The 13,725-nt window shown below is 33.5% G+C and overlaps 1 protein-coding gene and 1 long non-coding RNA gene across 7 annotated transcripts; one reads left to right on the plus strand and one right to left on the minus strand.

The window, feature by feature from the left end:
• Window positions 1-3,329: 3,329 nt before the first annotated feature.
• Window positions 3,330-4,373, minus strand: LOC126710252 (uncharacterized). The gene is made up of 2 exons (XR_007649606.1): window positions 4,081-4,373; window positions 3,330-4,010 (listed from the first exon to the last, which is right to left on the minus strand). It is a non-coding gene; the product is annotated as an uncharacterized LOC126710252 (long non-coding RNA).
• A 287-nt stretch (window positions 4,374-4,660) lies between these two features.
• On the plus strand, window positions 4,661-11,952 carry LOC126709078 (uncharacterized). Of its 6 annotated transcripts, none has more exons than XM_050409160.1 (8): window positions 4,663-5,378; window positions 5,557-5,619; window positions 6,248-6,287; window positions 6,540-6,604; window positions 6,791-6,907; window positions 8,200-8,328; window positions 9,279-9,353; window positions 9,458-11,952. In XM_050409160.1, exons 1-7 carry the CDS (start codon window positions 5,034-5,036, stop codon window positions 9,333-9,335), a joined length of 816 nt encoding a protein of 271 aa, XP_050265117.1. In that variant the 5' UTR covers window positions 4,663-5,033; the 3' UTR covers window positions 9,336-9,353; window positions 9,458-11,952. The 6 variants fall into 6 exon arrangements, with proteins under 6 accessions (XP_050265120.1, XP_050265122.1, XP_050265121.1 ...); XM_050409162.1 differs by having other exon boundaries at window positions 11,105-11,952; XM_050409159.1 differs by having other exon boundaries at window positions 4,664-5,378; window positions 11,118-11,952.
• Window positions 11,953-13,725: the final 1,773 nt, after the last annotated feature.

Below are 13,725 nucleotides of genomic sequence, written 5' to 3' on the forward strand. Positions count from 1 at the left end.
CCTAGATCTTTACTTTAACAACAATATATTTAATCTGTTGAGCTAAGTAATATAATTGGTATGTTTGATTATTGTTTTTTTTTGTTGTTTATTTATGATGACTTGAGAGCATCTATCTTATGAAGAGTTTTTAATTTTTATTCAGATTAATGTATGATAAATTTAAAGCACTAACTCATACCCATATTCCAATCACCAAGAAGCTGCTGGTTTCTTACAAGTGATTTTATTTCTCAGTCCATTTTATAAATTTTGGTTTAGATTTATGTCATCATGGCATGCATTGGATCATATTTTATAGAACATAACTTAGCATTATTAATTCATATTTTTTATAATTCAATATTATTATTTTATAAAATTTCAACTTATGATATATGTTTATAATGATTGCACTCTTTATTATCAAACCAATACACTAATTGGTTTTTAACGTAGGCGGGGATTAAACCTCATATCTCTTATTTAACTACTATAAACTTTATTAGTTGAAATAACTGGACCCACATAATTCAATATTATTTAATATGAGGATTTGAATCCTATTTCTCCCTATAAAGGAGATCAATCGATATCACTAAGTTACACAACTCTTGATATTTTGAATTTTATTTCTCATTGTAAAGAAGATCAATTGATATCACTGAGTTACGTGACTCTTAATACGTAACTTATAATTAAGTAAAATAAACATACCGTCTTTTTTTGATGTATTATTAAAATCATATACTTATTTATTTATCACTCATTCATTCACCTGTGAAATATTTTTATTTTTATTTTTAATGAATCATTCACCCGGGAACTTAATACATTAGAAACAAAAAAAGCATAATATTTTTTTGTCTTCTAATGTATTTACATTCACCTGTGAACTTAATACATTAGAAATATATATATATATATATATTATTTTTCATTCAATTCCTTTTATCATGTGTCTATTCCAATTTTTTTCCTTATAAAAAAAAAAGTGATATTGAGATCATTTGCATTAGTATTTTTCGCCAAATTTGATCTAAAAATATTACTTTTTCAATTTGTGCTAATATATTATTCACTAACTATTATATTATACTCAATAACCTATCACATTTCATTTTTCTCTCTCCAAATATCAATTTGCTTTCAACCCATCATTTCCTTTTTTTTTGCTAAATCAACCCATCATTTCCTAATCCAACATTTACTGCATCGACAACATGCCACTGGATTGTAAGCCAGTCATTGTCTTCCATCTCTGTCAGTTTGTGTGAATGAGAGAGAGAATAAAAAGTATTTTGTATTTGGTGCGTTAATGAACAATACCTCAATACACTTATTGAGGTTTTGTTCATAATAAATTTTGTTGACAAGTTGTTTATGGCTGACGAGAGTACTTTGAGATGCTCTTACAAAAGATAAAAAAACGCTTTACATAAAATGACAATACATAAAAACCTCCATACATTTGTTCTTTAAAATTTGAGGTTGTTTTTGTACGAGCATCAGGTCGGGGCCGCCCCATTATCCTTCATATGGTTAAGAGGTTAGGGCCCAGAATTAGGTTGGGGCTCAGCCCATTAGCCTTTGTATAGTTATGAGGTCGGGACCAACCCATTAGACCTTGATGGGCCGGAGTCCAAATATAGCCCGAACAAATGAGAACGAATAGGGTGTTCGCGGTGCGGTGCGGTGCTGTTTTAGGCCATTTTTAGCACCACACTTTGCGATATGGTTTAGCTAAAATCATAACTGTACTGCACCTTGTTTTTGCGGTTATATGTGCAATGCGGTGCAGTGTGGTGTGGTTTAGAGTTTAATCAAAACCATAACCGCACCGCACCTCATTTTTACGGTCACATGTGTGATACTATGTATAAGATGTGGTTTGAAGTCAGTATATTTTTCAAATTTTGGGCTTTTCCTACTCAACCCAAAACTAATTTTTCCCTTTTTTTGGGGCAAGTTTTTAATTATTGAACTAATTTCTCTTTATCTTGGGTTGGCTTTTCTAGTCAACACTTGCTAGGATTATTAAACATTTTTTTTTCAAAACTAGGGTTATTAAGCTATTAATAATATATTTAATATTAAAAATAAATAAATATATTAATAAATAGAAAGGGTGCGGTGCAGTTTGTGCAGTTTTTTTATTATAAAACCGCAAACCGCATTGCACCATGCGGTGTGGTGCGGTGCGGTGCATTATTACTTGCGGTGCGGTGTGGTTATGCCATTTTGTGGCGGTTTTGGTGCGATTTTTGCGGTTTGTGCGGTTTATGTGGTTTGTTGAACACTCCTAAGAACGATAATGCCTTGGGAGAAATCACCTGCTGAGCACCATTTGGCGTCAAGTGCAAGTTTTAAGAAAATCCTCAAAAAATCCCACCTGAACAAGAATCTTGAATTTAAGTGGGGTCCATGTGACAAAGTGGATGAAACATCATCATTAGGACCACATTAGGAGGGCGTTATAAAAGGGAAAATGGGCTAGATAATAGGAGGTTGGCATTTTTTGAGGGGAGATACACGAGAGAAGAGTGAAGAACGACCAAAGAGGGAGAGAATGTTTCAACTCAATATAACTTGGGGCTTCTCGGGAAACAGACACATGAGGGTAAAGAAGATAGAGTGGGCTGAAGAACCTTTCCTTGGATTGTTGGGTTGACTCTAGGAGGTTTTCCCATTGTAAGAAATTTCATATCCATCCAAACAAATAAATTGGGAGTCTGACCCAAATATTATTGAGCATTTTGGGTTCAGGCTCTACAGATTTTATTTTGGTTATTTATATATAGAAATTTTAACTTTGATCATTTATGTTTGATTCAATTTTCTATTTAGTCCTTTACATTTCAAAATTTTAATTTTCATGAAGGACCAAATAGAAAATTGAAATAAACACGAGAACCAAAAATGAAAAACTAAAAAAGTGTGAAAAAAAAAAGTAACCCAAATTTAGGTTGAAAACTCAAAGGCAAAAACAACATTTTTATGCAATTCCCACTTTGGTCCCTATCTTTTATTTTCACCACTTTTACTCCTTGTTTAGAAAAACACCTTTCATTTTAGTCATTTCCGTCAGTGCCCTAACGACAAAGTCCTACGTAACAGACGGAACTATTAAAATAATAATAATAGAATTTTTATTTTGGCATTAAAAAATGTCATGTCAGCATCTAAATTTTTTTATAAAAAAATTATTAATTTTAACTAAAAAAAAATTAAAACATAAACCCATAAATTTCTAGGTTTAGAATCCCAAACAAGATGCAACTCACAAACTCAGCTCAGCACCATTTTTTTTTTATCCAAAACGAAATTGGACTAAAATTCAGTAATGGCGATGGATCAAAAGCAATCCATCTCAACGATTTTATAGTTCGATTACATCACATATATATAAAATATGAAGAAAAAAAATATTAATAAAAATAAAATAAAAACTCCCATAGTAATTTTGCTTTAGAGATTTGCTTCTCATATATATATATATATATATATTTTTTTTTTTTTTTGTGGATTTGTTGAATTTTAGTCCATCTGATTTGGTGCTATTGCCAGTGATTCCTGTTGTGGATGAGGTAGATGTTGCTAGGGTTTCCATGAGCACAGCAAGCATAATGAGGCTTGATCTTTGCCCCGGATCTTTGAAACGAAGCGACTGGCGACGAGATCTGGCGGAGGCACATGTCAGCCGCTGGCGCCAAAAACCGCCGGTGGGACTGTGAGATGGAGATGAAGTGGAACATGACGATGACGACGACAATTTCGATGAAGACGTCAAGGAGTTAGGGATTGGAGGAGGAAGAGGAGAAGAGATTGATTTTCTAGGAGGTTTCGGCGACGAGAGAAACGCTTTGATCTTCAGAGACAAAGGTAGCGCGCGGCCTTTTCGTACTCTTCGATGAGATTTGCGAGGTCCTCATCGGAGGTGATCAATACTAGAGCATCTAGATCCTCCCATGGCAACTGGCAATGAAGGCTCACAGATGTACCACACAACTCTTTGAGCTTCAACAATAGCTCTATACCATAAATCGAATTCAATTTATAGCAAGAAAAAAAAAATTCAAATTAAAACGGAGTCAAACTAACCGGAAAAGGAAATGGGGCAGTCAATGTCGAGGACACAAACCCAGAAATTGCTGGGTTCTACTTGCTGGAGATCGGTTTTTTTGAGTTTGAGATTTTTTTTTGTTTGGATTGGTTGTATTGTATTTTTGGATTGATTTGGTACTTTGGGGCTTTAGGATTTGATGATTTTGCTTGGTTTGAGAAAATGGTGATTTTGAGATTTTTAATTTTTGGATTTTAATTTTTGGGTTTGTGTTCTTAGATCTAAGTTTGTGTTATTGTTCAAGACACTTAGATCTCAATTCATGTGATTTTTAGTTTTTAATTTTTTAATTTAGTTAAAATTAATAAATTAATTTTTTTTTAAATTTAGATGTTGACATGACATTTTTTAATGCCAAAATAAAAAAAATTTATTATTATTTTAATAGTTCTTTCTACCACGTAAGACTTTGTTGTTAGGACACCGATGGAATGGATTAAAATGAAAGGCGTTTTTCTAAATAGGGAGTAAAAACGGTAAAAATAAAAGATAAAAACCAAAGTAGGAGCAAGGAAATGTAAGGTTGAAAATGTGGTTTTCACCAAACTCAAAAGTAGAGGTTGCTTAAAAAAAAAAAAAAAAAAATTTGTAAAGTCCAAGTCCAATCCCAACCGATTAGACCAAGGATAAAAAAACCAAGTTACTCTTCACTTCCTTCTATGGTCATAGACTAGACTTTGGATCTTTTCACGTTTCTCCTTGCACGACTCATTTTGGAAACTAGTTTACGGCTTTACACAGTACATTCGTGGTCTAGGATTGCGTGAACCAGTGTCAGAAGTTACTATACGATGAGGCGATGAGGACGAGTTTCCGTGCGTTACCAAACACAGCACATTCTCTGGGAATCTCCGAATCCACGGTTCCGTGAAACAATTTTCTCACGTTAGCGCACCCGCTGTTTGGTTACACCGAGAATCTTAACCCGGATATGGAAAAAGCACCCGAAACTGGAATCGAGGAATCATCATCTCCAAACACATCGCAAGATGATCACAAGCAGTGGATCGAGGCTCAGGATGATCTAAAGAGAAGACTGGTAACAGAGGACGATTTCTCATGGAAATTATCGAAAGAGAAGGAGGAGGAAGAGGAAGTGTTGTTGAGATATGTTGGTGGGGTCGACATAAGTTTCTCAAAGGAGGACACGTCAGTTGCTTGTGGGACCCTCGTGGTGTTGGACATTCAAAGTCAAGACCTTCAAGTTGTGTATCATGATTACTACCTTGTTACACTTACTGTTCCTTATGTTCCTGGCTTCCTTGCTTTCCGAGAGGTTTATTTTCTTAGCTCATTTTTTGGAGTTGCTTATTTTCGATAACTTATTTACGTACCCGTTTTGAAATTGTTTATTTTCGCTAGTTTATTTGTATAATGTGAGACAAAAAGTTGAAAGCTAGCTTATCTGTTTCTTTGTTTCAATGTTCTGTTTGATTTTTTTTTTTTTTGGGTAGGCGCCAGTTCTTCTAGAGCTTTTGGAGAGAATGAAAAAGAATGCAAGTCCATTTTATCCACAGGTGATAGCTGTGTTTGATGTTAATCATTAGTGCTACTGCCTACTACTACTACTCTTTCCTTTGATGCCTTAAAGCATACATTTTTTAAAATTATTTGCCAAAAGATAGCAATGTTGTAAAATTAATTTGCAAATATATGTAATAGTTTGGAGTTTTGGACTAGTCATGATTCACGAGTCAACATATTGGCTAGATGTGAGTTCAAGTGTACTTATCTTTAGAAAAAAACGAGTTCCACCGTTTTAAATGGAACTCGTCTTTAGGAAAGATGAGTTCCACTTAAGACATGAAAATGGCCATGTTCCATTATCCTTGTTAGCATAATGGGTGGAACTTGTCTCTTGGAGAGATGAGTTTGGTGCTTGAATTCGTCTTTTCAAAAGACAAGTTTAACAAAAGGCTCTTTTGCTAATTAAGTTTAAAGCTTTTAAAATAGCATTATTAATAAACAAAAAGCTCTAACATTGTGCTATGCACTGGTTGAAAGTATGTGAGATAAGATGCTATTAACTGATTGGCACATTACTAACTGATGTATGTTTTTTGAAAATGTTCATATATTTATTGGATAACAGTGTTATCATAACACTTCAGACTTGTAACACTGGTTTCATTTTTTAATGAACAGGTGTTAATGGTTGATGGAAACGGAATACTTCATCCTCGAGGCAAGTGCTTGTCACCAATCTGATTGCAGTATATTATTCTTCTTGAGCATTGTACACAAAACTCAACAAAGCATTTTATACCAGTTTGAAATTTGTTAGTTCAGTTCACTTAATTTTGAAGGTAGATTCCATTTATGGTTCTTTGTGTATGTAAACAGTGAGTGATTCATGTCAACTATTGATGTCATCAATTTTTACCTATCCTTCTATTTTCCTGAGAAAAATCTTAAAACATAAACTTCATTTTTATAGGTTTTGGCTTGGCTTGCCATCTAGGTGTTTTGGCTGACCTCCCTACAATTGGGATTGGAAAGAATGTAAGTCCTTTTTATTTTTTGATAAGTAAAAAATGTAAGTTCTGACCATATGAGAGATTGATTCTTCTTGAATTAAATCCAAGTCCCAATATATACATCAAGTTCTCATTTTGACTTGAGAACTTGATCCCTGCTTACTTGTTCTTTTGGTTAAGTTTTGACAGTGTTCGAACTTATATATCTCAGCTGCATCATGTGGATGGTCTTACTTATTCTGGAGTGAGACAACTACTAGAAAACAAAGAAAATTACACTGAAAATTTTATTACTTTGAGTGGATGCTCCGGGAAAATATGGGGAGTGGTAAGAAACCAAGTGTTATAACTTATACTTTTGAAGCATTATTTAAATATCTCAGTTCCTCATTTAACTTAATAGAGTAATTTTAACGTCATTTTAACTACATACATGGCAAACTGTAATGGACTACAAATAGTTGGCTGGCTAAGATAAGGCAATCTGAGAAATTTTCCTTTTTTGTTAAACAAAGTAACCGAAGTATTGATTTTTTATTTTGTTAGGGAAGCTCAGAATCCTACTTGTATGCTCCTTTTTTACTTCTAGGTAAAATTTTTTGGTGAAGATCAAGTTTGGCATTTTGTTCTTATCTGTTCAATGGCTGATATACTCTTACAGGAACCCTATTATACTCTTTTTTTTGTTATTATAAGTAAGACAGGAACCCTATTATACTCTCACAGGAAAGAGTTCCCAATTGTAGCTTTGCTACCATGGTTCTCATGTGTTTCATTGCCCAAGTTTAAGGAAAGAAAAGTTTTTTGTTGCCCAGTATGCACTGCTTCATGTGCTTGGCACACCCTTACTATATAATTTTTTTTTTTTGGTTCATAAACTGGTGAATAATTCATAAGAAGAGGTGATGATCAATGGATTCGGTCTCTATTGCTTGTGTACCATTCACTGGTGGTTTGATTTAATCTGTTGGTGGAAGTATCATATGGAGTAAAGAGCTAATATTTTGATTAAATTTGGTTGATGATTTGGCAACTATGCTATTAATTTGCTTGAATACTTTTTTACTTGTGATTCATAATCCTATGTCATGCCTAATATGATCCTTCCTGATATGAGGAGTTAGTCTTGCATATGTAATTCTTGCTTAAACAAGAAAAACCTCCCTTGTAAGAATTGGGTAGAGGATGAGGTCACGAGTTCAAGATCACGAGGCGCGTACTTGCACTAGGTTGCTTATTGCCTGAAATAGGCATCATCTTTAGTGCTTAAATTGCGTTCTTGAAAATATTTCCCATCAGTGGGAAATATAATGTCAGAATAAGATGAGCATCAGAGTATGTATGGAAGGCGATCACACCAGCCCTCCTTATGAACAAGCTAAGGTTTAGACACTCTCAGATGATTTCAGCTCCTGAAGCTTTTGTGGGAGTTTCCTAGAAGTCATTGAAATAGTGTCATCATATTGGTTGGCATATGCCACAATCTAAGGCAAAAGGCTAAACATGCATCCTTTGATATATTATTCATGCTCTACGCGACATCTGGTTTCACGTGTTTATCTGTTGTTCCTAAGTTTTGATTTAAATCATTGTAATTAAACCCTATTTTTCTTTTTATAGGCAATGAGATCCACAAAGGGCTCCTTGAAGCCTATATTTATTTCTGTTGGTCATCGTGTATCACTTGATACTGCAATCACAATTGTTAAAATGACTTGCAAGTATCGCGTGCCAGAGCCTACCCGGCAGGTAAAATCTAGATCTGTTCTAAAGCTATGGAAGCTTATTTATGCAATGTTGTTTGGTCCTTTTTTATTTATTTATTTATTTATTTTTAATACAATAGACTTACTATTGGGTTATCGTAACTGTTATATGGAAACTCTGATGCCCTGTACCACTACTGCATCAATTACATAAAACTAAAGTTGTATCATGTATGCAGTCTTTAGTGATCGTTCACTTTCTTTTCAAGAAACTAGTGTCTGATCAAATTACCATTGGAGGCTTCTTGCTAGTTCAACAACTCTAGAAGTTGCATGGAGCCTAAGTACTCTGGTGGGGAAACACTGTATGATGGGTACCATGTTGGAGAACCTCTTCTCCATAAATTTATCAGCTTAGATGATAATAAATATAGAATATGGCATTCTCTAAAAAAAAAAAATTCATGGTTCATTCTGAGGATTGTAGTGCATCAGATTTCAATTTACATAGCAAGTTGATCTATATTAAAAAGGCCATCATTTTGATTGTTAGATACATTTCTTTTGCTCTTTCAAATTGGAATCTAACATATGGCCAGGTGAGATTGTTAGCAACAAGGTCTGTCATATGGCCACAGTATTTCATTACTTTAGCTCAAGAGTTGTGGAATATGGTGTGTTCACTATTTGGGGTTCATTGGGTCATGCCGCCTGGTGTTGTTACTTTCAATTATCTGCCTGATATGCTTGATTTTTTTACTTCCATTGTTATTTAGATTTTATTCTCTGTTGCCTCTTAGCACAATGCTTGTGTGCCTTGTTTTCTTTGTATTTTCTTAAATCAATTTTCAATAAAGTTTATTACTGATAAAAAAAAGTATTTCATCTCTTTAAACCACTGAAGATACAAGTGTGTGTGTTATTTCTGTTATGTTACATATCAAGTTGAATGGGTATTGTATTTGATTCTGGTCTTTATTTTATTAACTACAGGCTGATATTAGGTCAAGAGAATACTTGCGTAAGCATCAAACGGGCATGTCAGAATGATGCAACATCATGGATCTGGTTGGTTCACGTTTTTCTTTTACTTATTTTTTCTAAAATATTTTTTCTTCAATACATAGAGTGACTGAATGGAAACATCACATGTTATGTGCAAAAATGTGTAGCACTCAATAGACTGGAGTTGTGGGTACACCTTCTAGATTATAAAGTAGACATGCCAGGGAAATACTTGACTTGCACATTACAAATTTAAATGACAAGAAGGTTGGTACTTTTATTCATTTAAATGGAAACTGGAGAGAGTTGAAAAGGCACCATCTTGTTGAAAGGTTCTATACATCTGACCTTTCACAAGGCATTTCTTTTTTCATTTTTATATGGGATATAAATATATTTGCACTACCAACATATGCTATATTGAAATTGGCACATATGCTAAGTGATGCTGCTAAAGAAGATTAATTTGTTGCTACTTCACAATTTTGTCCATTGAAGATTTTTTGTATATGATCAATGTGCGAAGTCTAACTGAATCAAGAGTCGTATGGTTTGAAAGGTCTAGTTATTATATCTATTCTAGGGTTAAAATAGTTTTTAATTTGGGTTTTTGTTTTACAAGTTATAGCTAGTTTTCTTATCAATGGCAAAACTGTAATTTCATCAACTTCTGTGAATAACGGTCTGTGGTAATTGAGTTAAGTCTAGAATTTTGTAGGAGACTTAAGTGTTTTAGGTATATTTCTTTGATTCCAAGTTAGTCATTTATTTCCTTATCAGGCTTTGGACAAAGTTTTCCTCCAATCCGGTTTGGGGCAATCTCCTCCAACCCATTACATAGCGACTCATAAAGACATCCACATGTATTATTTAAAAAGTCACATGAATCATTAAATAGGTCATGTAACTAAAAGTATACATGTATGTTTTTCTCAATTACCATGTAGTGGGTTGAAGGAGTTTTCCTCCAAATTGGTTTGCAAGTATGCTTTTTCCATAGGTTTTTATTTTAGTAGAATTTGGATTTCTAATACTACTATTACAAGAAAGAATCTTTATATTTATGCTCAATTTACTCAAAGAATTCATGGATTTGATTAATAGAAACATTGAGCGTTTTGAGTATTGAGGTACATTGACCTTAGTGTATTACCTTTTCCTTTTCACTCCTCGCTTTCTCTTCTTCTTTGTCACTATCACTATTTATGGTTTTGTTTATGTGCACTATTCACAATATTGTTCACTTGTACTTGTTACTCTACTTTTAACAACTTATGGACAAATTCAATCTCAGTTTCTTATTACCTCTTTTACAGCCCGAAATCAAAATTTTCCTTTTCCTACCAAACCTTAGTCATTCTTCGAATGGCCTTAAGGCAAGTGGCACCTCCAGGTCCTCCCCCCAATAAGTATGGGACGATGGGAAATAGTGGATGTTTAAATACCCTCAGGTGCCTGAGTATATTATCTAGCAAAAAAAAAAACCATTAGTTTTCCTAAACCTAAGCCCAGTACAAGCATACCTAAAATCAGCACAGAACATATTCAAAGTCCCTCCCATCCCCCCTCCCTCAAGATTTTGAAGTAACCAAGAAGATTTTGCAACCATTGAATGAAAGGTTTTGTTTTTAATTGAAGCAAATCTGGAAGAACTGTCTACTATTCTAGAAACTTATATAAGCTATCAGGTGCTATTTTGGCCACAAATCTTGATTGATTACTGTTTCAACAAGATTTGTGTGTAATCATTTTTTAGCATAGATTTGTGTGTCTGGTTTAATCCTTCATTAAATTTATAATTGTAATGCATGAAGGGCCTGCCTACAGATGAAAAAGGTTCAGTCTAAACCCTGCCAAATTAGACATTATGAATGCCAGCGGCAGTATCAAAGCAGAAGGGACTAGGGGCAAAGAGGTAAAGAGAGCACCACAAAATAGACTACCTCGGTGTCAAGTCTTCAAGGCGTACTTTCTGGTGGAACCATTACAGCAATGCTAAAGATCGAACATCATGACTTCTATATGAGGCATGAATTCTATGCCAATGAACTATGAGCCCTGGTTCATTTCCTGAGCTGCTGCATCAAGTTTTAGCTGCAAATCAAGGTTGGTGAGTTTGTCCAAGGCAGCATAATTTTTGAGCACCAAGATGGTCTTCACCTTGAAATATTTGGTCTTCTCACCTGGCACTGTGGGCGCGATGAGCTCAGTGAGTCTTTATTGATGATCTTGCCTACCTACACTCCTTGACATATCATTCATTTATAATGACATGCTAAACCTACTAGTCATTTTCTTCTTCAAATTTTGACGCTTGAATCTGGCTCTGGAATTTTTTGGTTGGTTGAGTTCTTCAAGGAGGGTTATCTCAATTTGGAATGGTACTGTTCCAGTGAGCAAATTGACTAGGGTGGCATTGTTAGTATTGGCTTAATTATAGTAGGTATACGGACCCCATTGATTTTGTTATGTTTCTTTTATGGAGTATGCTGAGGATGTATTGATGACTGTATGGATTACGGTGAGGGAATGTTGATGGAATGGAAGTGTATATCTAGTTCTTTAAGGTTGACTGTACTTGTTTTGGGGGTGAACTTGAGGTATACACTTATAAGACCTTCAAAAGAACAATATTATGAAAATACTTTGTTTCTGAAACTAATGTTAAAAAAGAAAAAGAAAAAAAAAAGATGAAATGGTGACTTTAATGTGTCACTTGAACTAAGTACCTGCCAGCTTAGCACCCTAAGTCAGCCATAAAATTGTGAATTGTTCTAAATGTTTGGTATTTGATTGATTTATTAAAGCACAATCTCTAGCCAAATGCTTCGTATTATAAATGCAAGACCTGTTTGTTTCAAATGATTCAACTGCGAAAAATAATTTTGCTTCTATATTGCATTTTAGGGAAACTAAAAGGCCAGATAGAGTATTAGGAAAATTGTAGTTTTCTATTTCTTTTAATGTTATTCTTTTCAGTTTCTCTATTGATGGTAAAATGGAATGTGAATAGGATGTAAAGCTTGCTAGACTTGCATTTATTTATTTACATGGAAGAATGGATTTGAATCATAGACATCTTCATTACAAATACTAAGATGTGTTAATTGAGTTATAAGACTTTTTGCGTTTTAGGCTTCATTTAGGATGTCTTATCCTGTGTTATATTTGTATTGTACTCATGCTATACAGGTGTCGCATCAGCTGTTTTATGTTATAATTTTAAAAAATTGCTCATGTTGTTGTATTGTACTAGTATCCGTGTCTGTGTTCGTGCTTCGTAGCTTGGCACTAGAGTTGTGAGCTGGCAGAAATTGCACCTTTTTTTTTAATACGTCAATGGTTGGGGTTGGGAGATTTGAATTCCATGTCTCCATTTGAAATGTCAGAAAGTGCTAGTTGAGCTATAGCCTATAGAGCTCTTGGCTATAGAATTTGCACTTTTGTTAGTTGCAAATGTTGTATTTTTTAGATCACTTATTATTGTGAAAAGAATTCTTGAATAAATTTTTATGTCTTCTTTTTTGCCAATTTCATAGTACACATTTTTTTGAAGCTGTTTCATGGTCAGCATTGAATTTATTTTTTAATACCTTAAATTTAGGCAAGATCTGGTGCATAAAGTTTTTGGCGGTCAATGGTTGACTGTTGACATGTCAAAAGGGGTGAAAAACCAGCGCCAACATTCTTTTTTTTTTTTTTTTTTGGAGCAGAAAACCAGCGCCTACTTAATACATTTTGAGGCAAGGCAATAAATTTTAGTGGTTTTTTTAAAAAATATCGATTAAAAATATTTACTTTCTATATTAAATACTATTAATTTTTTTTTTTCCTTTTTTTGAGATGTAAAATTGCTAAATTATTTATTTATGTTTATTAACATCTATTTTACAAGTTGTTAGGACTTTAAGACAAAAGTTGTTAGGAAAATTAATTATCAATGATTATTCGGTACACTTATAACATTCTTTTTTGGCTTTTGTTAATGGCCTACATTAAAAAGGAAATATTGGGTCTCACTTCATTGAGAAGCAACAAAAGTAAATAAGTAAATATTTCTTTAACTCATTAAAATGCAATTGCATTAAAAAAACTGATCGATTATAATCTTACCTACGACACTTTGGATTGAATTTCTAGGTTCAATATTTTAGAGGACTTTTTGAAGATAGGGTTTTTTTTTTTTTTTTTTTTAATAATTAAAAAAAAAAAGACTCTTAGGAGATGAAGGAAGCAAAGCAAAACCCACTTATATTTTTATTCATTTGATTAATTAATCAATTAGAATTTTATAATTTTGGGATTTTTTTTATTTTTTATTTTTTTACAATTTTAGAGAGATGAGACCTTAGACTTAGGCCGCCTAACCGCTATGCGAAAAACAAGTCACTTTTATTGAAAACATTTAAAAAAAAAAAGCTTCTCTCCACTACAA

This window comes from Quercus robur, chromosome 12 (genome assembly GCF_932294415.1).
Source record: "Quercus robur chromosome 12, dhQueRobu3.1, whole genome shotgun sequence".
Taxonomy (NCBI): Eukaryota; Viridiplantae; Streptophyta; class Magnoliopsida; order Fagales; family Fagaceae; genus Quercus; species Quercus robur.

Excerpts from the sequence above, each read along its gene's own strand:
- LOC126709078 (XM_050409160.1), top strand. The coding sequence starts at position 5,034 with ATGGAAAAAGCACCCGAAACTGGAATCGAGGAATCATCATCTCCAAAC. Across the intron at positions 6,605-6,790 it reads CAATTGGGATTGGAAAGAAT|CTGCATCATGTGGATGGTCT; the intron begins GTAAGTCCTTTT and ends TATATATCTCAG. Across the intron at positions 8,329-9,278 it reads TGCCAGAGCCTACCCGGCAG|GCTGATATTAGGTCAAGAGA; the intron begins GTAAAATCTAGA and ends TATTAACTACAG.